General features: G+C 40.8%; 2 protein-coding genes across 12 annotated transcripts in view; one reads left to right on the top strand and one right to left on the bottom strand.

Moving 5' to 3' along the window:
• Positions 1-162: 162 nt before the first annotated feature.
• The window catches only part of LOC133652263 (uncharacterized), a 43859-nt gene continuing 17928 nt past the window's right edge, over positions 163-26093 (top strand). For 2 of the 9 annotated variants that reach the window (XR_009826555.1, XM_062050817.1), the window contains exons 1-7: positions 163-304; positions 911-966; positions 9030-9178; positions 12466-12526; positions 12734-12905; positions 24746-24822; positions 24911-24975. Coding sequence is in view for 8 of the 9 variants with exons in the window: in XM_062050817.1 (XP_061906801.1) it covers positions 9136-9178; positions 12466-12526; positions 12734-12905; positions 24746-24822; positions 24911-24975 (418 nt within the window). In the remaining variant the exon portion in view is untranslated. Of the gene's footprint in view, positions 305-910; positions 1004-9029; positions 9179-10724; positions 11007-12465; positions 12527-12733; positions 12906-24745; positions 24823-24906; positions 24976-26093 lie in introns of those variants that run through there. The other 7 variants (XM_062050821.1, XM_062050819.1, XM_062050818.1 and 4 more) reach the window with 7 other exon arrangements.
• On the bottom strand, positions 13697-22537 carry LOC133652262 (protein pop-1-like). Of its 3 annotated transcripts, none has more exons than XM_062050815.1 (7): positions 22116-22537; positions 18693-18857; positions 15455-15625; positions 14766-14842; positions 14611-14679; positions 14376-14535; positions 13697-14248 (listed from the first exon to the last, which is right to left on the bottom strand). In XM_062050815.1, the coding sequence occupies exons 2-7, from the start codon at positions 18843-18845 to the stop codon at positions 14159-14161; spliced, it is 720 nt and encodes a 239-aa protein (XP_061906799.1). In that variant the 5' UTR covers positions 18846-18857; positions 22116-22537; the 3' UTR covers positions 13697-14158. The 3 variants fall into 3 exon arrangements, with proteins under 3 accessions (XP_061906799.1, XP_061906798.1, XP_061906800.1); XM_062050814.1 differs by having other exon boundaries at positions 22120-22537; XM_062050816.1 differs by having other exon boundaries at positions 14376-14520; positions 22120-22537.

The raw sequence follows: 26093 nt of genomic DNA, 5'->3' as shown, positions 1-26093 counted from the left end.
TTTTGTTCTTAGTAGTTGTTTTTTTGTTTTTGTTTTTTACAACAAATAGCTTTTCAGTGCTGAAGCTACTTTGTGGCCAAGCAACGTCCACAGAAATTAAATGTTCTGAGGTTTGTCTAACCCTTAAACGCATCTCTCACGTGTTACGTCACCCGTGTGATTGAAAAAAATGCCCGCGAATTGATTAACAATAGCAAAGACGTCTTCACCATGTAAAGCAACATGGCCGTCTCTATACAGGTTCATGTCACTTACCGAGACGCTCCTGTCGACGTCCAACACAAATTTATGGACACGCATTGAGGTATTTCCCTAATAAATAAAATTACATAAGTCAATTACCAGCTGAGTTATAGTAGTTATTAATAACGTAGTCACTCAAGAAGAAAACAGCATTAGCACTAGCTAGCAACATGTCTTGGCGGCAACATATTTAACGTGTTGTGTGTTAATAGAATGCGGTAAATAAAAAAAACAATTACAAGTTACTGAATTACAACGACCAATTTGACTAACACGAACCAAAAATAATAATTCTTGATATAAAAAATGCTACAGACAATACTCCATAATGACAATGTGAAAGGTTTTTATTTAAAACATTTTTTTAATTTTTGCACATTTATTTAAAGAAAAAAATCACACATACATAAGAAGTGAAGGTCAGATGAAGTTCCATGAACATATAACCACTTTAGCCAATAAGTTGTATTCAGGCATGTAACTTTTGAACGGAACTTTGCCTGTTCTCTCTAAGGAACATCATGAACGCATTGGGCGGTTTCTTCATGTGGTCCTCCTTTTCATACCTCTTCCTCCTTTTGCAAAAAGACAGATTAATCGCACATTCTACCATTGAAAATAAAATTTAAAAAACCAAACTTACTTTGTCTTGATGGTTTCTGTGCAGGTGCAGTGACTTGAGGGGCTGACAAGATCTTGAAGACCACCTTGCCTTTCCTAAAGGTACACATGCGTTATTACAAAAGGTGCAAAGTTCAAGGTGACTATTTGTACTCTTAAGGTAGATTTGTTTTGCTGTGCAAAATGGAGAATGACATCTGCATATACATTAAAATAAACAAGTATTAACACAAAACAAATCACAACATGACATACATGCCAAAGTACTTAAAGGCCTACTGAAATGAATTTTTTTTAATTTAAACGGGGATAGCAGATCCATTCTATGTGTCATACTTGATCATTTTGCGATATTGCCATATTTTTGCTGAAAGGATTTAGTAGAGAACATCAACGATAAAGTTTTGGTCGCTGATAAAAAAGCCTTGCCTGTACCGGAAGTAGCGTGACGTCACAGGCTGAAGGGCTCCTCACATTTCCCCATTGTTTACAATTCAGCGAGAGCGATTTGGACCGAGAAAGCGACGATTACCCCATTAATTTGAGCGAGGATGAAAGATTCGTTGATGAGGAACGTGAGAGTGAAGGACTAGAGTGCAGTGCAGGACGTATCTTTTTTCGCTCTGACCATAACTTAGGTACAAGGGTTCATTGGATTCCACACTTTCTCCTTTTTCTATTGTGGATCACGGATTTGTATTTTAAACCACCTCGGATACTATATCCTCTTGAAAATGAGAGTCGAGAACGCGAAATGGACATTCACAGTGACTTTTATCTCCACGACAATACATCGGTGAAGCTTTTTAGCTACGGAGCTAACGTGATAGCATCGGGCTTAAATGCAGATAGAAACAAAAGAAATAAACCCCTGACTGGAAGGATGGACAGAAAATCAACAATACTATTAATCCATGGACATGTAACTACACGGTTAATGCTTTCCAGCCTGGCGAAGCTTAACAATGCTGTTGCTAACGACGCCGTTGAAGCTAACTTAGCTACGGGACCTCGACAGAGCTATGCTAAAAACATTAGCGCTCCACCTACGCCAGCCAGCCCTCATCTGCTCATCAACACCCGTGATCACCTGCGTTCCAGCGATCGACGGCGCGACGAAGGACTTCACCCGATCATAGATGCGGTCGGCGGCCCGGAGACGGAGGAAGTCAAAGTGAGGTCGGCAGGTAGCGCGTCTGCTATCCATCTCAAAGTCCTCCTGGTTGTGTTGCTGTAGTCCGCCGCTAATACACCGATCCCACCTACAGATTTCTTCTTTGCAGTCTTCATTGTTCATTAAACAAATTGCAAAAGATTCCCCAACACAGATGTCCAGAATACTGTGGAATTTTTCGATGAAAACAGAGTATTGGGACACAATGGTGTGCCAATACTTCCGTTCACTCCGTGACGTCACGCGCATACGTCATCATACATAGACGTTTCCAACCGGAAGTTTCGCGGGAAATTTAAAACTGAAACCCACTACTACCGACCACACAGTCTGATAGTTTATATATCAATGATGAAATCTTAACATTGCAACACATGCCAATACGGCCGGGTTAACTTATAAAGTGCAATTTTAAATTTCCCGCTAAACTTCCGGATGATGACGTATGCACGTGACGTCAAACGTTGAAACGGAAGTATTCGGACGCCATTGAATCCAATACAAAAAGCTCTGTTTTCATCTCAAAATTCCACAGTATTCTGGACATCTGTGTTGGTGAATCTTTTGCAATTTGTTTAATGAACAATGAAGACTGCAAAGAAGAAAGTTGTAGGTGGGATCGGTGTATTAGCGGCTGGCTGCAGCAACACAAACAGGAGGACTTTGAGGTGGATAGCCGACGCGCTATCCGACGCTGGCCGCCGACCGCATCGGTGATCGGATGAAGTCCTTCGTCGCACCGTCGATTGCTGGACCGCAGGTGAGCACGGGTGTTGATGAGCAGATAAGGGCTGGCTAGCGTAGGTGAATAGCTAATGTTTTTAGCATAGCTCTGTGAGGTCCCGTTGCTAAGTTAGCTTCAATGGCGTCGTTAGCAACAGCATTGTTAACCTTCGCCAGGCTGGAAAGCATTAACCGTGTATTTACAGGTCCATGGTTTAATAGTATTGTTGATTTTCTGTCTATCCTTCCAGTCAGGGGCTTATCTTTTGTTTCTATATGCAGTTAAGCCCGATGCTATCACGTTAGCTCCGTAGCTAAAGTGTTTCGCCGATGTATTGTCGTGGAGATAAAAGTCACTGTGAATGTCCATTTCGCGTTCTTGACTCTCATTTTCAAGAGGATATAGTATCCGAGGTGGTTTAAAATACAAATCTGTGATCCACAATAGAAAAAGGAGAGATTGTGGAATCCAATGAGCCAGCTTGTACCTAAGTTACGGTCAGAGCGAAAAAAGATGCGTCCTGCACTGCACTCTAGTCCTTCACTCTCACGTACCTCATCCACGAATCTTTCATCCTTGCTCAAATTAATGGGGTAATCGTTGCTTTCTCGGTCCGAATCGCTCTCGCTGCATTGAAAACAATGGGAAAATGTGAGGAGCCTTTCAACCTTTGACGTCACGCTACTTCTGGTACAGGCAAGGCTTTTTTTTATCAGCGACCAAAAGTTGCGAACTTTATCGTCGATGTTCTCTACTAAATCCTTTCAGCAAAAATATGGCACTATCGCGAAATGATCAAGTATGACACATAGAATGGATCTGCTATCCCCGTTTAAATAAATAAAAATCATTTCAGTAGGCCTTTAACAGGCTGAGCTCAGTATTTTTTGCACAGAACGTAAGTAGCCGACCCAGGGCTGTACGCTTAGCTTTTTCACTAGTAGCACCTGTGCTACTAAATGAAAAAAATTAGTAGCACAGAATTTATTTTGTAGCACAGAAAAAAAATTGTGTTGCAATATGAAATGTCTTAATTATCACAATGTCATTATTAACACTCAAAGTACACATGTGCACTTATACATATAGACACAATACCATAAGGCAGGGGTGTCAAACATACGGCCCGCGGGCCGGAACCGGCCCCCAAGGAGGTTCGATCAGGCCCGCAGGATAATTTGAAAGTGGAAAAAATGCATAAAAGACATGGAATTAATATTTTAAATTTGCTGCAATTCATGGATTATCCGCTAAGGGGCGCACTCTTTCCATCAGAGTAGAAGACAAGCCGCATCACTGAGACAGACTGAAAACAGCAGACGGTATCAATTTTCTCAGTGATGAATATCAATAAAACAAAAATGCGTTCAAGGCTCACAAACAAGCACTTAAATGACATTCTGAAAGTGACAGCTAGTCAGGACATGACACCTGGTGTTGATGCACTTGTACAGGCCAAAAGATGCCAAGTTTCAGGAACAAATAGAAGTCCAGACTAGACTAACACCTTTAAAATGCTGCCTTAGATACTGTTTGCATTGAAAGAATACAGCTCTGTGAAGATGAATCCTTACTGTGGTGATTTAAAAAATGTGCACTTTAATGTTAGTCAGCAGCTTCAAAACAAAAGTTGTGTGATGGAATTCTACTGTTCATACAACTCCATAAATTTTCAGTATGTATTGTATGTGTATGTATGTTTCATGTATGAAGTTTACAGATTTACAGGACAGGCGAACACTTTCTTCATTACACATTTAAAATCACTCTCCTTAGTTTGTAAGGTGTACGCAGGGATTACATTTAGATTTTATATGCGTATGTGTAAGTGGTTTAAAAATTCCTTTCTTTAAAAGTCTCATTTAATCTTAAAGTGCATTACTATATTTTTCAGTACCAATTAAAGTTTTGTGCCTTTGTACAATCAGTGGGATCAGTTGCAATGCATATTTGTGAATGATAAAAGTAAATTGCACATTTGTCTAAGGAAATATGAGGTGTTTCATGAAATGTTTTGTAAAAGGATAGTTCATTAAATTTCAATATTTTCCTAATGTTCTTGTGCTTCTTTACACCAAAACAAAGGAAAGACATGATATTTTGGTTATTTATAGCAGAGTATGGTATAATTTTAATGGTCCGGCCCACTTGACATCTCCCTAGGCCGTATGTGGCCCACGATGCGAAATGAGTTTGACACCCCTGCCATAAGGCTTACTGTAACGCTCAATTAAACAGAACATTCCTAAACGGTGCTGTCGCTAACACGAGTGTAGGGCTTGGCAACATAAATCCTGATATATTTTGGCCCATAAACTAACCCATAAATGGAAACATTTGTTAATGTAACTAAATATCTCCACAATGCCTTGATTTAAAATTTTCAGGATTTATGGAGATCCCAAATATGCAAAAACAGGTACCAACAAGTAAAAAAAGTAGTTTGTAACTAATGGGATCCTAACTTCAGAGGGGTTTTGAGATAAGAAAAAAGAAAAAGCCTTGAAAATAATATAATTAATGTCAAATAAAATCTCCAATCTTCTTTACAAAAACATTTAGCTATGCTCAATTCTTCTGCTAACAAAAACACAAAAAAACCAAAATGTGAAATAAAGTGCCCTGGTTTAAGAGGGCATGTTTAAAGGTCAGCAGCAACATGAAAATAATTGACCTTTAACAATGTTGTTTTTATAGGTAAACATCATTATAGGACATATACACAAAGAAGTTAGCCAGGAACACCACCTGCCAACTGCTTCATAATCCTTGTGACAGGCTGTGTTCTTAAAATGTTTTTTTTTAAAGTAATCAATTATAGTTATTTGTTACTTAACCAAAAATGTAATTCAATTACTAACGGAATTACTCTTTAATAAATGTAATGAATTACTAGGGAAATGTATTAATGTGTTGCTTAAAAAATAAACTTCCAATATCTGGCATAATGCAGTTGAGATATGTTTCATACAAATATGACAGCAGTGTGTGTCTGAGTGTGCCTTTTGAAAGGCGGTGCCTGTTGCCTAGTGATGTGCGACATCAGCGAGTCTGAGTTTGAGCTGTTTTTGTTAGCTTAGCAACGGCAGTTTGTCGACTCTGATGGCAGCTCTTTTGAATCTTTCACTGGTTTGTGTTACCTCTACTTAATAAATAGATTGACTGTGCTTCTATGGCTTATGTTCTTGTCAACAAATGGGGTATTGTTTAGATGACAAGTTTGTCACTTCAGTCATTGATTTGTTGTTCAATATTATTTCTGACCATAGTAGTTACTAGCGTGCAGTGCAGTTTGTGACAACTGGTGGTGGAAAAAAACGTATTTTATTGACCAGTTCCTTCAACTATGATCTTGTGTCATCCGTGTTAGAACACAGAGTGCATGTGGGAGCTAGGAAGAGCAGCCTCGCTCCCCTCTGTGCATAGTGCAGGAGGAGTGGGGGTTAGGGGTGGGATACACACAGTGACTGAATTTGTCGCACCATAAAGTCCTGCAACCACAAATATAGTCTGGTCCAGGACTCCTGTTTACTTTTGTGCGTGAGAAAGTGAGCTCAACATGTTTTTGGTTTATGAGAAGGTGTTGATTACTGTGAAGTTTGAGACCGAGTTCTTGTAATTTCTTGACTAAAATCAAGAGTACCAAAACGATTATAAAAACCATTCAGGGCCTTAGCAAAATCTGTCTTAATTAAAATTATTTAAAGTGATGTGTGCACTAGTGTTTAGGATCTGGGCGCTGGCTAAAGTTTTCATGCTGGACCAAGCTGACCCAAGGTTGTTAGCAGCCATCTTGTCTTCCATTTGGGACTCATAACTCTGTTTTGTTTCCAATATTTCAATTTGTAGCTCCTTAGAAGCCAACTGAAGACCTAACCCAGAACCTTGTTGAAAAGCAATTTTCTTTTTGCTGTATGCTGGACTTTACGGACCTAGCAACCCATGGCTTGGTATTGGTGGAGATTTTAGCCCTTTTACTGAGAATAATCATATCTCAGATTATGAGCAACTGACATCAGTGAGTTCATCCAACTCAAGTAGAGAATTGCTAGAACACATCCCAGTCAGTGTAGTCAAAACATTCCTGCAGGGAGAGCACAGATTCTTCTGACCATACTTTCACCTCCCTGGTTTGCACCTTCTCCATTTTTATAAGAGTCTGGTAGATGGGCAGAAGGTGCACACAGTTATGATCCGAAGATCACAAAAGGGGAAGGGTGAGAGATTTAAAATGTCATTAACTGACTTCTCTATTGCATAATCTTCTTTACTTAAACACATTTGTGTATCTATTTTTGACAAACATTTTGCTAAATGTCATTGATTGGCTATGGGGGATATGAGTGTGTGTGTTTACAGAAGTTTAGGTTTAATTTCGCCGTCACTGGAGAGCCATCGTTTACCTCGTCTATTGCGAGGTAAACACCCGACACAACAACTCAATCAATCAATGTTTATTTATATAGCCCTAAATCACAAGTGTCTCAAAGGGCTGCACAAGCCACAACGACATCCTCGGTACAGAGCCCACATAAGGGCAAGGAAAAACTCAACCCAATGGGACGTCGATGTGAATGACTATGAGAAACCTTGGAGAGGACTGCATATGTGGGTAACCCCCCCCCCACCCCTCTAGGGGAGACCGAATGCAATGGATGTCGAGTGGGTCTGACATAATATTGTGAGATTCCAGTCCATAGTAGATCCAACATAATAGTGAGAGTCCAGTTCATAGTGGGGCCAGCAGGAAACCATCCCGAGCGGAGACGGGTCAGCAGCGCAGAGATGTTCCCAACAGACACACAGGCGAGCGGTCCACCCCGAGTCCCGACTCTGGACAGCCAGCACTTCATCCATGGCCACCGGACCTGTGTAACTCCCCCTCCACAAGGGAGAGGGGGGAGCAGAGCAGAAAAGAAAAGAAACGGCAGATCAACTGGTCCAAAAAAAGGGGGGCTATTTAAAGGCTAGAGTATACAAATGAGTTTTTAGGTGGGACTTAATTGCTTCTACTCAGGTAGCATCTCTAACTGTTACCGGGAGGGCATTCCATAGTACTGGAGCCCGAATAGAAAACGCTCTATAGCCCGCAGACTTTTTTTGGGCTCTGGGAATCACTAATAAGTCGGAGTTCTTTGAACGCAGATTTCTTGCCGGCACATATGGTACAATACAATCGGCAAGATAGGATGGAGCTAGACCGTGTAGTATTTTATACATAAGTAGTAAAACCTTAAAGTCACATCTTAAGTGCACAGGAAGCCAGTGCAGGTGAGCCAGTATAGGCGTAATATGATCAAACTTTCTTGTTCTTGTCAAAAGTCTAGCAGCCGCATTTTGTACCAACTGTAATCTTTTAATGCATCTGCGTTTTGTTCAGGAGAGAGTACACAGAAACTAATACAAATAAAAACACAATAAATTAATATATGAAAGAGATGGTTTGACATAATCAGACTCTTTGAATTTTAGTAAAACTAAAATAATGTAATTCGGTAACAGCAGAAGAAAAAGTCAAACACAAATCTAAATAGATGGAGTAGTCATTGAAAGAGTTAAAGAAACCACATTTTGGCTGTAATGATGGATGATAAAATGAACTGGAAATCTCATAGAAAAATATACAACATAAAGTGGCATGAAATACACCAATAATGAGACAAGCGGTAAACAAATGCATGGATGGATGGATGTTTTGGACCAAAAATCACTCCATATTCTCTACTGCTTGCTAGTTCCACCATATGAGTTATTCTGCAGAAATATGTGGAAAAGACATTAATTTTTTCGTGATTGTTGAGCCAAAGCCATTAAAGATTTTGGCAAAATGCGGATAACAATTTTAGTAATGTCTTTGGTCGTTCTGTTTTTTTTTTTTTTTTACATTGCACCGTCGAGTGCTGGTCACGCAACGCTGTGTGAATGTCGCAGCAGAATGTGTCGAATACGGCTGCAAAATTATACTTTGGCAAAATAAAAGCATGTTTTATTGTAAGTTTATGAGCTGGAGTGTGTTTAGAACTATATTTAGACATTATTTTGTCTAAATATATGATTAATTCAACAGTGCCCCTGCTGGTTGCAGCCAAGCGGTGCATTTAACAATGTCTTAATTGCTTCAACATCAATTCAGTTATCAGGGGGAAAAGAAGAGAGGAGGGGTATAGTTTGTTACATAAATATATATATACATATTTTTCTTTTTGAATGAGACTCACAAGTTGATGTGTCACTGAAATCATTTTCTATTTGTGATCTACTCACTAGGTTGTACAAGTCCTTCTGAGCAAGTTCCAGGGGACAAGGAGGAGACGAGCAGTCTGCAAGAACCTTCATAAGGGTGCTGCTGATCTCCTCCCATGTCATCCTCTCGATGGCACCCTGGAATGTGTGCATGAGCTGCTCCATTCTTGAAGGTCTCTGTTATAATACACAAATAAGACATGAGACGTTTGATCAGGATAAACACACACCACACTATACTGCTCAATTAATGCAACAGGTGTCAGATTTATATGGCCCTCAAGCTTCTAAATCCGTAGAAACTGCTGTTAGCGATCTTTCTCTGTAGAATGAGAGAATCCCTCCTGCATCAATGACATGTCCCAAATATTGAAAAAATGCACATTACTTTTAACTCTTAAATTATGGCTTTTTAATCTTTTCAACTCCTAGATTTTTTTGTGTGAGCCCTCACTTTTCCGACGCAGTTTTGTTGCCTCGGTTTCCGAGGGTTTCCTCTTTGATAAAAAATGTTACTTTAGAAAAACTCCAGCTTTATTGCCAAATTCTGTATTGTTTTATCAAAGTTGTGTAACATGTGTTCATCGTTTTTTGGTCTCAAAGTGCCCTCTATTAACATTAACATGTTAAACACAACACTCTTGATTCCGTTTCAAATAATAATAATAATTACGGCACTATTTATGACAAAACATTTTCACCTGCTTTTCAAACACCAACATACAGTTTGAGTTGGAGCAGACGTTATACAAACATGCTGAACAACGACCGTTATAAACACCTTTTTAGCAGGAATACTTAGTATGCCTATTTTCAAACGTAAATGAAATTTTCAACCAGATACTTATTGCATTTAGTTGAATTATGTTTAGTTGTAGCAACACGAGAAGGTAGGTAGATCGTTATCTAGTATTGTCGTAGGGGAAAAAACATTTTAAAAGTTGATTTGATTAATGTTTTTAAAACATTTAACAAACGGTTACCTACCTTATCTTCCAAAATATGATTCTTCTGACGCTCAGGTGGATCAGCAAGTGTTATAGCCCTAGGAAAGTGGACATTTGAATGAAGATGGCCGGACACTTAGACAAACTTTAATGATCCACAAGGGAAATTGTTCCACACAGTAGCTCAGTTACAAAGGATGGAAAGGATAATGCAGGTATAAAGTAGACTAAAAATGTACTGTAGTAGCAATATAAAATATAACATATATGTAATATTTACATATTATATATACAATATATGGTATATACTGATATATAAGACAAGCGGTAGAAAATGGATAGATGGATGGATAATATAATACAGTATATTATATATAATATAATGTAATATATCATAATGTATCACAATGTTGCAATGATGGCAGCTTGATCCAGAATTAATTTATATTCTTTTTACAAACAAAGTCCCTGCATTTACATTATGCAAGCAACAATAGTAAACTTTAATGGCGCATGTCAATTTACAATAACAGTCAAATAAAATAGATTCCATTTATCCACACAATTTCAGTGTCATCAGGATTCACACACTTTTAGAAGAACTGCAAACCTCAGATACATTGTTAACATGTAATCTTCTCGCATCATATAGTAGAATATATACAAGTAAATATAAATATACTTCAACCCCAAAGAAACATACACGTGTGCTATTTGAATCTCCACCGCCGCCATCCCACTGGCGGCCACGAGCACAGCAGTTTATTAGCATACTGCTACTTAGCACTCGACCTCGCACTTAACTTCGCTTGAAATGTGCCCAAAATGCGCCTAACATGTTCTAAACACATACACCGGGAGCAACACTAGAAGCAACAAGTCAACATACCTAGGGAAGGGGAGATTTGAATGACGAAGGCCGGACACGAAGTTGCAATGATGGCAGCTTCATTCAGAACGACGCAAAGCAGCCAACAGCTCCCACTACAGTCTTGTAGACATAACTCATCTATGAGCTATCGTTCTAGCACATATGCCTGAATAATAGTTACAGGTATGTTTTGGACAATTGTAATACAGTTGACATATTTTTAAATATAATAATTTTACAAATTGAATGCAACTCTCATCAATTGCTAATTGTGAATGGTACTGAGCCATGGGGGTGGCATGGCGTGGTGGGTAGAGCGGTGCTAGAAACTTTTTATTTCATATATTAAAATGTCGCCTATTTTCTCTTTTTGCAAATTAAGTATTTTAACACTTTTAAAACAATTTTTTTACAATAAAATCAATCCACCACATAAGATTATTCCCTCGCGTTTGATTTACATCAGAATCATTTTCTTAAAGTTTAAATCCCCATAGAAACATGACGTCATGAACGTCCCGGCGTCTGCACTGATTAGTCGAAATCACATAGGATCTGCCCATTTTCTATTTCGTTCGTTCTCATTGGGTCAGCGAAAGCCAATGCAAGCTGGCTTTGGGCAAGAGGCGGGATAAACTAGGACGAGTTGCCAGCCAATCACAGGACGCACGGCCATGCAGTGTGCGGCCCTTGTCAGATTCAATATATGCGTACATTGGCATATACTGCTGTAAAAATAAAAGTACGCAGATATTTAGTAAGTAAGTACTTCAACCAAATATAAACAAACTTGGACAATATACTGATTCAAAGTATTTTTTAATGTAAATAAATGTATGGAATAATGCCAGTTTTCTTTTACCCGAAGTCTACATTACTAATTGACCTAATCGGATGTCAAATACATAGATAATAGACATTACAATTAACAATAAATCAGACAGTACAATGGGGAAACGTAATACAGAGTTAACACTCACCGCATAATAGAAGAACAAGGCAAAACAGCACGGTGGAAGAGGGGTTATTGTGTCTGCCTCACAATACGAAGGTCCTGGGTTCGATCGTGCGCTCGGGATCTTTCTGTGTAGAGTTTGCATGTTCTCCCCGTGACTGCGTGGGTTCCCTCCGGGTACTCCGGCTTCCTCCCACCTCCAAAAACATGCACCTGGGGATAGGTTGATTGGCAACACTAAATTGGCCCTAGTGTGTGAATGTGAGTGTGAATGTTGTATGTCTATCTGTGTTGTCCCTGCGATGAGATGGCGACTTGTCCAGGGTGTACCCCGCCTTCTACCCGATTGTAGCTGTAATAGGCTCCAGCGACCCCGAAGGGAATAAGCGGTAGAAAATGGATGGATGGAGGGATGGAAGACAAAACAATAAGCAATATATAGTGAGAGACTGCAAAATTAAGTTATTCAATCAAATTGGATTTGAACAATGTTGTTGTTGTTTTTTAAATCATTGTTTATATTATGGATATGTTTGCTAATACATTTGAGGAAAAGTTAAGCCCATTAACTGATATTTTTTAACTACATACATTTTGATAAAAAAAGACGATTTCTTTAGATATTTCTTGTTCAATTGTGACTCGTTTATAATTAATGTTTTGATATTTTTGCCTTTTCTTTCCCAGCCAACAGAAATATTTTGAGTTTGTGCTTTATTCATGAACTGGCTAGAGGACTACAGCATAGGTATGTACCTTTTATTGTTCAAATGTTTACAACTTTATTAGCCATGAATGAATATTTCACTCTACTTCACGCAATACTGTTGCGCAAAATACCAAAATAACCCAAATGTATTATAATTTTCTTTATTAGTTGAGTAAGTTTGTCCATTTAAAATTAATGGTATAGAGAGCTGATTTTAAACTTTCCTAAATGTTTAACATTTCATAGTCACAGTTTCCCCTTACAGCTCTCCACAGTCGCACACGGTGTTATGTCTGGACGGAAGAAGAAGGAAGAAAGTGACAAACAGAGCATCAGAGAGCTTCAAAACGTTGTTGTCATGGACAAATCTGATGGCGTCACATGCACAAAAACCAACCTTGCATCCTCCTCTCTGCAGGTTAGAGAATCTTCATAAATATTAATTCCATTGCTATTTGACTAAATGGACTTTATGTACTCCCAGAACAAATGTTGCACACATACTGTGGGAATGTCACTGTCAAAATATGTCAAGTAGCACTTTTTGGCAAGTTAACTGAAATGAAGGCAAAAATGTCATTTGTCTTGATTTTATTTTATTAATTTATCAGAGATTTAATGTCACTTTGATTTATATTTAGAGAGAGTTGCTCACACTGTGAATCACACCGAGTACATTAGTTTAGTAACTAGTTTAGTAACTAATGTCTAGGTATCAACAGCTGTTTTTTTTGCTGAATCAGGTTCATAAGCCAATCAGAACAGAGATATCAATGCAGAGTTATATGCCAACAGCACTTCCCTTTTAAAGAGTACGTAATGCAATGTATCAGCTCTGAAATTTAATTGTTAGACGGAGCTTTAACGTTAACTTATTTTATCCTAATGGACTTTAATTTGGACTTAAATATACATTGAATAATTTTCAACAACCATTTAAACACCAAAAACATTTACCAAGAGACTTGGCTGACAATGTGCACCTCTCTGGGAGGGCCGTGACCCTGTAGACCCTTCCACGTGCTGCATCTCCACTACTAGCATTTGAGGGCCCAACAGTCACCATGCACCAGCTCACCCTGCAAACTTGTGTTGCATGATGTGCACCTTCAACCCCCCAAACATAAATTCACACATCTATAGTTTGTTCACAAAGACAAATATTTTTTAATTAAAATACTAAGTCATAAAGTCATACATTACCACAAAAAGTACAAAATATAATATAATATGTATATACAGTATAAGCATAAAAAGGAATAAATACAATATGATTATATATTTATATGCGGTGCACACGTTTTTCAAATACTAACTGCCAAACTCTCTCTTCCCTCAACACACTCTCAAAACTATATACATTTATACATAAAAAAGACACCAGAATATGAACAAAATACAAACCTGTACATTATGTATAACTCTACCAAGAAGCTCCACTAGTGGTTGTGGCCTTAAACAACGGTGTTTTTAATTATGAGCTGAAACTGTTAACTATTGCTGTTGTTGCTATTGTTGTTGGTGAGCATCCTGTCGGACCTTTATTGGTGGCCGGGTAGGGTGGGTGATGATGATGGGGGGTGGCAGTCATGTATGACATGTTTTGCAGTCACTTCCGGCAAATCATAGCCACGGCCCGATTAATCTTGGCAAGCCAATATTTCATGCCGTCTAAGTGCTGCTACTGCTCCTCCTGCGACGTAGCTCCTCATCTGCCATTATATAATATTTATTCTGTTCATCCATTGTCATTGATCTCCACTGTGGACACAACAAACATGATAATTAGTAAAGTGATCCTCCACATTTTTGCGACTAAAGCCTATTTTCAGTGATTGCTGTCATCCATCCACACTATTTCCTTACATGGTCGAAAGCTGTGACTTACTATCTGGCCTAGGATGGTGTTGACTTCGGTGCTCCTTTTGACGTTCATGCCCGCCGCCACGCTTTGCCTGTTCTCTTTCAAGAACATCATGAAGGCATTGGGCGGTTTCTTAATGTGGTCCTCTTTTTCATGCCTCTTCCTCCTTCTGCAGAAAGATGGTCTAAGCGCACGTTCCACATCTATGTCTATAAAGACACTGCCGTTAAACATGAAAGGCGAAAAAGCCCTAACTTACTTTGCCTTGGAGGGTTTTGGTGCAGGTGCAGTGACTCGAGGGGCTGGCAAGATCTCATAGACCACCATTCTGTTCCGACATGGACACGTGTTATTACAAAGGTGCAAACAGGGCTTATGTGTTTTAATGGATGCCTATTTGTGTGCGTTTCTTACATCGTCCTGATGGGATAGAGATTTTTTAACGACAGGTTGATGCCTGAGTGCAGCGTATTGGCGGCTGTGGTGGACATCTGGAGACACAAAAACACACACACAAGTGGTAAAATTGAGTGTAATGATGTCATGTGTCTACTGCACAGGTTTCACTTAAAACATAATGGTGTATCTATTTTGACAGACATTTTGCTGAATGTCCTTGATTGGCAATGGAGGAAAGGAATACGTGTGTGTGTGTGTGTGTGTGTGTGTGCGTGTGTGCGTGTGTGTGTGTGTGTGTGTGTGTGTGTGTGTGTGTGTGTGTGTGTGCGTGCGTGCGTGCGTGCGTGCGTGTGGTTACAGAAGTTTCGGTTTAATGGTCATTTTGCATTAAATGTATTGTACCATATAGCATAGCACATGTAACAATGTTCTTTAGACTGCTTGCTAAGATTCAACAGCGCCCCTGCTGGTTGCAGTCAAGCAGTGCATTAAACTTCACCCTTAATTTCTTCAAGATCAGTTGTTGATGAAGATTATCAGGAGGAAAGGAAGAGAGACAAGTTATAGTTTGTTAAATATGTATTGTTTTTCCTCTAATGAGACACGCTTGTTAAAGTTAAAGTACCAATGATTGTCACACACACACTAGGTGCTGTGGCAAATTGATGTGTCAGTAAAAGCATTTTTATTTGTGATCTACTCACTTGGTTGTACGAGTCCAGTTGAGCAGGTTCCAGGGCGCAAGGAGGAGTAGGAGTAGGAGGAGGTGAGCAGTCTGCAATAACCTCCATAAGGGTGCAGCTGATCTCCTCCCATGTCATCCCCTCGATGGCACCCTGGAATGTGTTCACAAGCTGCTCCATTGTTAAAGGTCTCTGTTACACACAAAAGACACAAAGAAGATTATGAGACATTTTGGTCAGTATAAACAACACACACTACATTATAATTTGAGAGCTATGCTGACAGGGGACTTGTACCCCTGGTAGCTCTAAGCAAGCCAGACAGGTCAAAGGCGAGAGACCAGACAAAACCCAGTCCACTTAGCTAGCCTGGCAGCAGGGGCTGGTAGGCTGAGTTCAGGGCGTGTGTGCTGTCACAGTACCTGAAACGGCCCGTCTCAGCCGCCCGGTAAGCAGAGGAGCACATTGCCAATGGTCACGGGGCAATAGACCTAGATAGTTGGTCGCTGCGGGGCAACTCACAAACTATACTAACTCTCACACACATAAGTGTGTGTACTGCCGTACTTGGCATTGGATCTGAGATGGACTGTGCCTCACCTCGCAAATCAGCCCTCATTGATGCAGAACTACTTTGCCTCAACATCTCCATCGCTGCCCTTAGTGAAACCTGGCTGACCGGCGTTGGCTCTGTCCAGGAAAAAAACTACACCTTATTCTGGAATGGTTTCCCAGATGGCGACAGACCAATGCATGGCACTGGCTTTGCAATTCAAAACAATCTCTTGCCCTAAGTGGAAAAACCTGTGCCTATATCCCCACGCCTCTCCTCACTGCGCCTTCACAAAAACTGTGGCCCACTCACAATCATAGCCACTTATGCTCCTACACAGACTTCTGACCTGTAGTCAAATGAAACTTTCCACAATCAACTGAGCTCCATTATTCAAATGTCCCCTTCAACCTTGGGGACTTCAATGCCTGAGTGGGTATGAACTCCAGAGCATGACCCGACATCCTGGGAGACCATGGTCATGGCAACATGAATGACAATGAACAACGTCTGCCGGAACTCTGCAGCACACACCAACTCTGTGTCCCCCATTCCTTCTTTCAGGGCTCAAACTCCTCTAAAGTCACCTGGTGTCACCCTCATTCTAAATGCTGGCACCAACTTGACCATGTGCTGGTGAAGCGTGAGCACTTAAAAGATGTAACAGACTGCCGATCACTCCATTCAGCAGACTGTGACACTGATCACGCCCTTGTATGCTGCAAACTAAGGTTGACCCCAATAAAGCTTCATCACGGCAGGCCCGAGCCCACTCCTCACCTGGATGTTTCTGCTACCAATGCTCCTGCACTGCACCGTGCATTCCAAGAAGTACTTGTGTCTAGCTATGCCAACTCATCACTGCATGCAGATAACACTGACCCATCCATTTAATCTACGGACATCTCCTCTGCCTAGCAGCACTTCCACTCTTATCACCACGAAAACTGCATTCTCCACCTTTGGAACGCTATCCAGGTCACAGTCAGACTGGTTCAAGGCTCATGCCAGTCTGCTACTACCAGCAATTGCCTCAAAATGCTCAGCCAGACTGTCTTGCTTGCAGCATAACACTCGCTCAAATAAGGCAGCATGGAGGCAGGCATGTCACAATGTCCAAAAGGCCACTCGTATTGCCATGCAAGAATACTGGAACACACTATTTGACCGTATCGAGTCATGTGCATCCAGTGGCAACATCAGAGGCTTCTTCGTAGGCCTGAAAGAAGCTTTAGGCCCAGTCACCAAAAAGTCCTCGCCCCTCCGTTCTCGAGCTAGTAAATCCCAACTGATCTGTAATCTCATTTGACACTTTGGGCAGATCATTTTAGCATTCTCTACGGCCAGTCTGTCACAGCAAACACAGTGGCAATACTTGCTGCGGTCTCTGAGCTCCCCCCTCTGACTGACCTGGATGCTGAGATCACCATTGAGGATGTCAAATCTGCCATAAACGCCCTTAAAAACAACAAGTCTCCCGGAGCTGACGGCCTCCCTTCTGAGGTTTTTAAGGCAGGTGGGGATGCAATCATGTCTGTTTTACACCAACTGTTTGTGTCTTGCTGGAACAATGGATATCTCCCAGATGTCTTAGGAGACGCTAACATCTTCACCATCTAGAAAAACAAAGGCGACCGTGCAGACTGTAACTAGTACATAGGAATTTCTCTGCTCAGTGTTGTCGGAAAAATATTTGCTTGAACTGTTCTCCCACGACTACAAGTCCTTGCAAACGGTATCCTCCCTGAAAGCTAATGTGGGTTTCGAACCAGTCACTCCACAGTAGACATGGTGTTCTGTGTTCGACAATTACAGGAAAAGTGCAACAACAACCTCTGTTTCTGGTGTTTGTGGACTTGACTAAGGCCTTCGACTTCATCAGCCGATCTGGACTCTTCTTTGTTCTGCAAAGACTTGACTTAATTATCTTAAAAAAGACAGTTGTCCTTGACCAACCTGCAACCCTTAACCCTGCTATCTCCATCTCCAACACACCTCTATCTGTGGAGGACAAGTTCACCTACCTGGGATCCACAGTCTTCAGCACCAACAACCTTGATGCAAAACTTGACATGCGCATTGGAAGGCCATCGTCAATTTTTAGCAAATTGAGAAAGCGTGGCTGGCACAACAAGAACCTTTCCTTGCTCCTGAAAGTACGTGTATACCACACATGTGTACTTAGTACCTTACTATACGTATCTGAGTCATGGACAACATACCGCAGGAACGAACATCGCCTCAATGCATTTAATTTCCGCTGCCTTCGTTCCATACTGGGCATTTGTTGGAAGGACCATGTAACCAACTCACTCATACTACAGAAAACGGGCTCCTGTGACCTGTACACAATTCTTAGCCAAAGCCATGGATGACGCTTGCGTACCCAAACTCTTATTGTATGGCAAACTAGCCAATTCTCCGCGCAAACAAGGACGTCCCCGCCTAAGTTTTAAAGATGTAATCAAGAGAGACCTGAAATATTTCTCCATCAACATTGACAACAAGAAGGCTCTTGCAAGTGAAAGATCCAACTGGCGTGCAGCAATTAACAAAGGCTGCAGAGTCTCTCAAGAGGCATACAAGTTATTCTTGGAAGAGAGACGCTTAACACAGGAAGCAGTTCATCGCATGCGACAGGAACGGCCATAGTAGTAGTAGTAGTTGATGTGTCAGTAAAAGCATTTTTATGTGTGATCTACTCACTAGGTTGTATGAGTCCAGTTGAGCAGGTTCCAGGGGGCAAGGAGGAGTAGGAGGAGGCGAGCAGTCTGCAATAACCTCCATAAGGGTGCTGCTGATCTGCTCCCATGTCATCCCCTCGATGGCACCCTGGAAAGTGTGCAGAAGCTGCTCCATTCTTGAAGGTCTCTGTTACACACAAAAGACACAAAGAAGATTATGAGACATTTTGGTCAGGATAAACAACACACACTACATTATACTTTGGTGTCAAGGCGCCCTCTATTGGCATTAACACCCACAACACTCTGACTCCTATCATATAATACTCTGATTTATTACAGGGGCTGTTTGCAAAATTTACACAGATGCCTATAGAGGCCGCTAACTTTCCAATGTATTTTACACAGTATATCACTCCCTCTTAAGCAGGGGTCTCAGACACGCGGCCGGCGGGCCAATTGCGGCCCGCGAGACGTTATTTTGCGGCCCGCACCTTAATATGAAAATTTTATGTTAGTGCGGCCCGCAAGTTTTATATGAATGCCGCTTGACAGCGTCATACTTGCCAACCCTCCCAATTTTTCCGGGAGACTCCTGAATTTCAGGTCAACCATTCTCTCGAATGTCTGCCGGTTTTCACCCAAACAACAATATTAAGGGCGTGCCGTGATGGCACTGCCTTTAGCACCCTCTACAACCTGTACAAACAGCGTGCCAGCCCAGTCACATGTTGTATTTGGCTTCTGTACACACACGTAAGTGACTGCAAGACATACTTGATCAACAGCCACACAGGTCACACTGAGGGTGACCCCCGCCCCTCCGCGTCGGTTGAGGTGGGCGGGGTCGGGGGGGGCGGAGTTTGGTGGTAGCGGGAGTGTATACTGTAGCCCGGAAGAGTTAGGGCTGCAAGGTGTTCTGGGTATTTGTTCTGTTGCGTTTATGTTGTGTTACGGTGCGGATGTTCTCCCGAAATGTGTTTGTCATTCTTGTTTGGTGTGGGTTCACAGTGTGGCGCATATTTGTAACAGTGTTAAAGTTGTTTATACGGTCACCCTCAGTGTGACCTGTATGGCTGTTGACCAAGTATGTCTTGCAGTCACTTACGTGTGTCTGCAGAAGCCTCATACAACATGTGACTGGGCTGGCACGCTGTTTATATGGTGAAAAAGCGGACGCGACGACAGGTTGTAGAGGACGTTAAAGAGAGTGCCATCACGGCACGACATTAATATTGTTGTCCGGGTGAAAATCGGGACAAATTCCTTACTTGCCAACCCTCCCAAATTCTCGGGGAAACTCCCGAATTTCAGTGCCTCTCCCGAAAATCTCCCTGGACAACCATTCTCCCGAATTTCTCCTGATTTCCAGCCGGACTTAAGGCACACCCCCTCCAGGTCCGTACGGACCTGAGTGAGGACAGCCTGTCATCATGTCTGCTTGGTTCTGTGGTTACTTTTTGGTTGGCCAACGGTATACGTTGTATTGCGCACCCTGACGGCAAGTGTGGGAGTCGGTTCTGAAGTATGAAGTAAAGAGACGTAACTTTGTCACCTCGCCTGGTTATTGACTCCAACCCAGAATATTACACTGCCCATACCTATGCTCCTTCAAAGGCTGTGCTACTGGCTGCAAAGCATAGCACTTTCAAATACAACAATGAGTAGAGAGGAGTGTTATGTGTATACCTGTATATGTGTAAATAAATGAACACTGAAATTCAAGTATTTATTTTATTTATATATGTATATATACATATATATATATATATATATATATATATATATATATATATATATATATATATATATATATATATATATATATATATATACATATATATATATATATATATGTATATATAAAATACACACATATATATATATATATATGTGTGTATATATATATAGCTAGAATTCACTGAAAGTCAAGTATTTATTTATTTATATATATATATATATTTATATATTTACTGTATATATATATATATATATATATATATATATATATATATATATATATATATATATACAGTAAATATATAAATATATATATACATATATATATATATATATATATATATATATATATATATATATATATATATAAATAAGAAATACTTAAATTTAAGTGAATTCTAGCTATAAATATACTCCTCCCCCCTTAACCCCGCCCCCCGGCCCCGCCCACCTCAACCCCCCCCCCCCCCCCCCCCCCCCCCCCCCCAATCTTCCAAATTTGGAGGTCTCAAGGTTGGCAAGTATGACAAATTCGGAAGAATGATTGCCCCAGATTGTTAGGAGGGGCACTGAAATTTGGGAGTCTCCCGGAAAAATCGGGAGGGTTGGCAAGTATGTTGCTAGGGCGAGATAGCCATTCAAAGAAGGTGAATTCATTATAAAGTGCATGTTAGATTTTTTTAAGAAATCTTTTCTTGCGGCCAAGCCTCACCCAGTTTCTGCATCCAGTGGCCCCCAGGTAAATTGAGTTTGAGACCCCTGCTCTTAAGGCTTCTCGTACATTTGCACATAATTACCTAACACGTGCACGCGCATTAGCTTTAGGTGTTGTTGGCTAATAATAGCAGTTTGGATTGCTAGCGTTAGCTGTCATTGAATGCATATTCTATCATAACAACATGACTGCAAATTGTTTGTCTTGGACTGCTTTTGTATGTGTGCAGACGCTCCCCACCAATCATTTTATTCGGGCTGGTAAAACATCCATCAATCCATCCATCCATTTCTACCCTTTGTCCCTTTTGGGGTCGCGGGGGGTGCTGGAGCCTATCCCAGTTGCATTCGGGCGGGAGGCGGGGTACACACTAGACAAGTCGTCACCTCATTTGCCAATTTATTGTTGCCAATCAACCTATCCCCAGGTGTATGTCTTTGGAGCCCCCGAGCCCGGGGATCGAACCCAGAACCTTCGTATTTCGAGGCACATGCACTAACCCCTGTTCCACTTTGTAGTCATATGACATAGAGACAATTGTCAAATAAATGTGCTGTTAAATCACCAATGGTAAAATAAGCTAGCCGGTGGTGTTCTGTTGTGTTTTGCTATGAAAAATGTTTCTGTGAGGAAGTTGAAAAAAGCACCTTTAAAAGTCTTTATTATTTAGAACAACATTTTCACTTGCTTATCTTTCAAACACCAACGTGAACTTATACAGTTTGAGTTGGAGTAGATCGTTATACAACTATGCTGAACAACGACGACGACCGTTACATGTCTTATGCAGGAGTAATTGCATGCTTATACTTTCAAACCCAAATATATATTTCAAGCATATATTTTATAGCATTGAGTTTGAGATATGTTGAGTTGTGGCAACCACTGAGAAGGTCAGTAAATTGTTATCTATTACCGTTGGAAATCAAAAACGTTTAAAAAGTTGATTTGATAGATGTGTGTTGCAATAACATGTTTAAAAACAGTTACCTACCTAATCTTCCAAAGTGTGATTGTTCTGATGCTCAGGTGGATCAGCTAGAATATGCTACCTTAACGTTCGATGAAGAGCACGTTATAATTTTTCTTCAAATTTAAATCTCCACAAAAGTACTGCCTACGTCACGAACGTACCATCGTCTGCATTGATTGGTCGGGAATATGTACGATCCTCCAACTTTCTATATCGCTCGTTCTCATTGGGTCAGTGGTAGCCAATCCGAGCCGGCTTTGGGCAAGATGCCCAAACTGAGACTGGTTGCCAGCCAATCACGGGACACAACTGACAAATGAACAATAACTGTAACGTCCAATCCCCCTCCCCCCGGCAAAAAAAAAAAAAAAAGTAACAGGCGAGGATGCAAACTCCACTGGTGTCCAAATACAACGGGGATTCTAACCATCGATCTCCGGACTGAGGCCATCATGATTACTCTAGGCCAAAGCTGGAGAATGAAGGCCTTGGTAGTACGGTCCTTGTCATAATTAAACATTAAGATGTGTGCATTGTCATATAATGCTAAAACAGCATGCAGGTGTTGAGTAAACAATTGTACTTGTCAGAAGACCAAGTATAAACCAATCAGAATAAAATATTGGTTAAAAGTAATGTTTTATTCCAATAAAAATAAATACCAGTTTTCTCTTGCCCACCCTACTAATTGAAATCGAATATCTAACTAAAAAAAAACCACTTAGTTATTTTAATGTGTCACAAGGCACATCAATTTCAAGCATTTTTTTCAAATATAACTTTATTTACACATAAACATGTCATTATACTTAATTAATCAAACACACTGATGTGTATAGATGGAATCAACCAGAAATTTATGCATTTTTGGTCTTTATCATTTTAAAGGATTTAAAATACAATTTAAAGTTATTTTTAAAAGCAATTATATCTTTAGATATTTAGTTTTATGGACATAGAATTTGGCTCGAAAATACAGTTATGAGATTCCTTATTTTCGTGTTTGGAAAAGGCATATCAAAAATTAAACAGAATTCAAACAGAAATTAATTGTAAGTCAAGTAAAAACAGGTTTTAACCAAGCATGAAGACACATCGTTCCAAAACAGTTTCATTTCAATACATGATAACATATAGTCTGTGGTGTACCACAACAAAATGTACACACTTTGGCCATGTTGAATCGACGCCCCAAAAACCATTTAGGTTAGATGTTGGGACTTTATCAGAGGTTTGACAGAAATGACCATGCAGGGGCCTCATGTATTAAGAGTTTCGTGGATTTCTGACAAAAAATAGTGTATGGTCAAATCCAGAAAACATCATACACACAATTCGGATGTACTAAAGTGTGCAAGCGTATTAATCCAAGCCAAAGTATCCACGGCCTGTAGAAATGTGCGTACACCAGCCATGAAGTTGGTGTGAGGCACTGCACATTTCCACATTCAGTAAAGTTCCCTCTTGCTAAATGTCAACTTTGCCGTGAAAAAGCGAGTACACCAGGTTGTTGTGTGTAATACATGAGGCCCCTGCTCAGTAGGCTCAAAAAGGTGGGGAATAACTTTACTAATTGTCATATTTTTGTGTCTACAGTGGAGATCAATGACCATGGATGAGCGGAACAAATATTATAATATGCCCGAGGGGGACCTTTGCTGTCACAGGAGGAGCAGCAAGTGTCAACTGTTCCAGCTCACAATACAAAACACTATGCGGTCGTTTAGGGCCACAACCACTAGGGGAACTACAGTACTTACAGTATCATATTTTGTTCATATTGCAGTGCCTTATCGATATGTATATATGTCCTGGGTATGACACTTAACTGGATCCAGGTGGAGTAGGGATTACGTGTAAGGGATCAGGGGCACCCATAAAAAGTGCACAGGTGACAGTTGCCAACAAATCTGTGACTGTTGAGTGTGATCGGCGCCACAAAACCGAGCAGGCCCTTAGGCTTCTAGGGTTTTGGAACCTTCAAGTCCAAGTTGTCTTACAACTGGGATTGAGAACAGCGCCAGTTGGGCTGACGCAATGTAAATGCATGCCTCCACTGTAATTGAGTCAACCAGCAGCTCGCTGCAAGCACCCTAACCAAAACCAACACGTCTCCCCTCCCAATGTTGCAGTTGGATAAGGCAGGTGACCAAAGTGCGTGGGTCTCAGGTTCGCAACTTGTGAGCTACCCTAAAAAAAAACTCACACGAAGGCTATCTGTGGCAGAACAAAGTGCTTCAACTTCTGTACCCCACCAAAAAAGTCCTGTGGTGATGGCATTCTAGATGACGGGACAAGCTTGGTCAGCTGGAAGTCCCTAGTCTAAACCATAACCTTAGTTTCCACACCAAAATCATTGTGTTCTGAGCCGTCATTCTTTCTGCCCTTCTTTATGGCTCTGAAGTGTGGCTTCTGTATTGACGGGATGTGAAAGCTGGAGCAATTCCAACAGCAAAAACTTTGTGTGATCCTAAATATCAAATGGCAAGACCTCGTCACCAATAAATTTGTCCGAGGCAACCGCCCGAGCATCGAGGCAAAGATGGCGCGACACAGCCTCCACTGGACAAGACACATCAGAATGCCCACAACCCGACTCCCTCAAATCCATTTTACCACTTGTGTGTGTTTGTGTTTGTGCCTTTAGATGTCCACCACAGCCGCCAATACGCTGCACCCAGGCATCAACCTGTTGTTAGAAAATCTCCATCCCATCAGAACGATGTAAGAAACACACAAATAGGCATCCATTAAAACACACACGCCCTGTTTGCACCTTTGTGATAACACGTGTCCATGTCGAAACAGAAAGGTGGTCTATGAGATCTTGCCAGGCCCTCAAGTCACTGCACCTGCACCAAAACCCTCCAAGGCAAAGTAAGTTTGGGCTTTTTCTTTCATGTTTAACGGCAGTGTCTTTATAGACAAAGAAGTGGAATGTGTGCGCTTAGACCAGGGGTGTCAACCTCAAATACAGAGTGGGCCAAAATTTAAAACTGAACAAAGCCACGGGCCAAGGTTGAACAAATTAACCTTTTAATAGGGACCCAAACAAGTTTTGCATTGAATATTGAACAAGCAAGGCTTATATAACTTTATAGTGACAAGCAAAATCGAGTTTCAAATAATAATAATAATAATTTAAAAATATCAATGGCATATCAAATACAATTTAAATACAAATTGAATGCCTCTTTTCTATTTGCAGCTTTCTGAGGTAAATATCAACATTAACTTTTTCCACAGGCTAATAAATTTGAAAATAAAATAACAATGAATAAACCAACCATTCAGGACTTTAAACTGCTCAGTTTGCAACACACTGATCTAATCTGATGTGCCCAAGCCAGATACCTGGCATCTTTTCTTAGATGCTAGTTCATTAATGTCGGGGCTCAGGCTTTGAGCTGAGGCAACCTTCATTATCGAACAAAGGTGTTCATCAGTCATTATATCTCGTAGTCCACCCGGACCACAGTCTTGGGGACGTGCCTTAAAGGCACTGCCTTTAACGTCCTCTACGAGTTGTCGTCATGTCCGCTTTTCATCCATTCTAACAACGTGCCGGCCCAGTCACAAGATATGTGCGGCTTCTGTACGCACACACACGTGACTGCAACGCATACTTGATCAACAGCGATACAGGTTACACTGAGGGTGGCCGTATAAACAACTTTAACACTGTTAGAAATATACGCCACACTGTGAATCCACACCAAACAAGAATGACAACACATTTCGGGAGAACATTCGCACCGTAACACAACATAAACACAACAGAACAAATACCCAGAACCCTTTGCAGCACTAAATCTTCCGGGACGCTACAAAATACAGCCCCCCGCTACCACAAACCCCCCCCACACACCTTGTAGCGTCCCGGAAGAGTTAGTGCTGCAAAGTGTTCTGGGTATTTGTTCTGTTGTGTTACGGTGCGGATGTTCTCCCGAAATGTGTTTGTCATTCTTGTTTGGTGTGGGTTCACAGTGTGGCGT

Source organism: Entelurus aequoreus, linkage group LG06 (assembly GCF_033978785.1).
Source record: "Entelurus aequoreus isolate RoL-2023_Sb linkage group LG06, RoL_Eaeq_v1.1, whole genome shotgun sequence".
NCBI classification, from domain to species: domain Eukaryota; kingdom Metazoa; phylum Chordata; class Actinopteri; order Syngnathiformes; family Syngnathidae; genus Entelurus; species Entelurus aequoreus.
The sequence above is the reverse complement of the archived record's forward strand: the minus strand, read 5'-3'. Positions and strand labels throughout refer to the sequence as shown.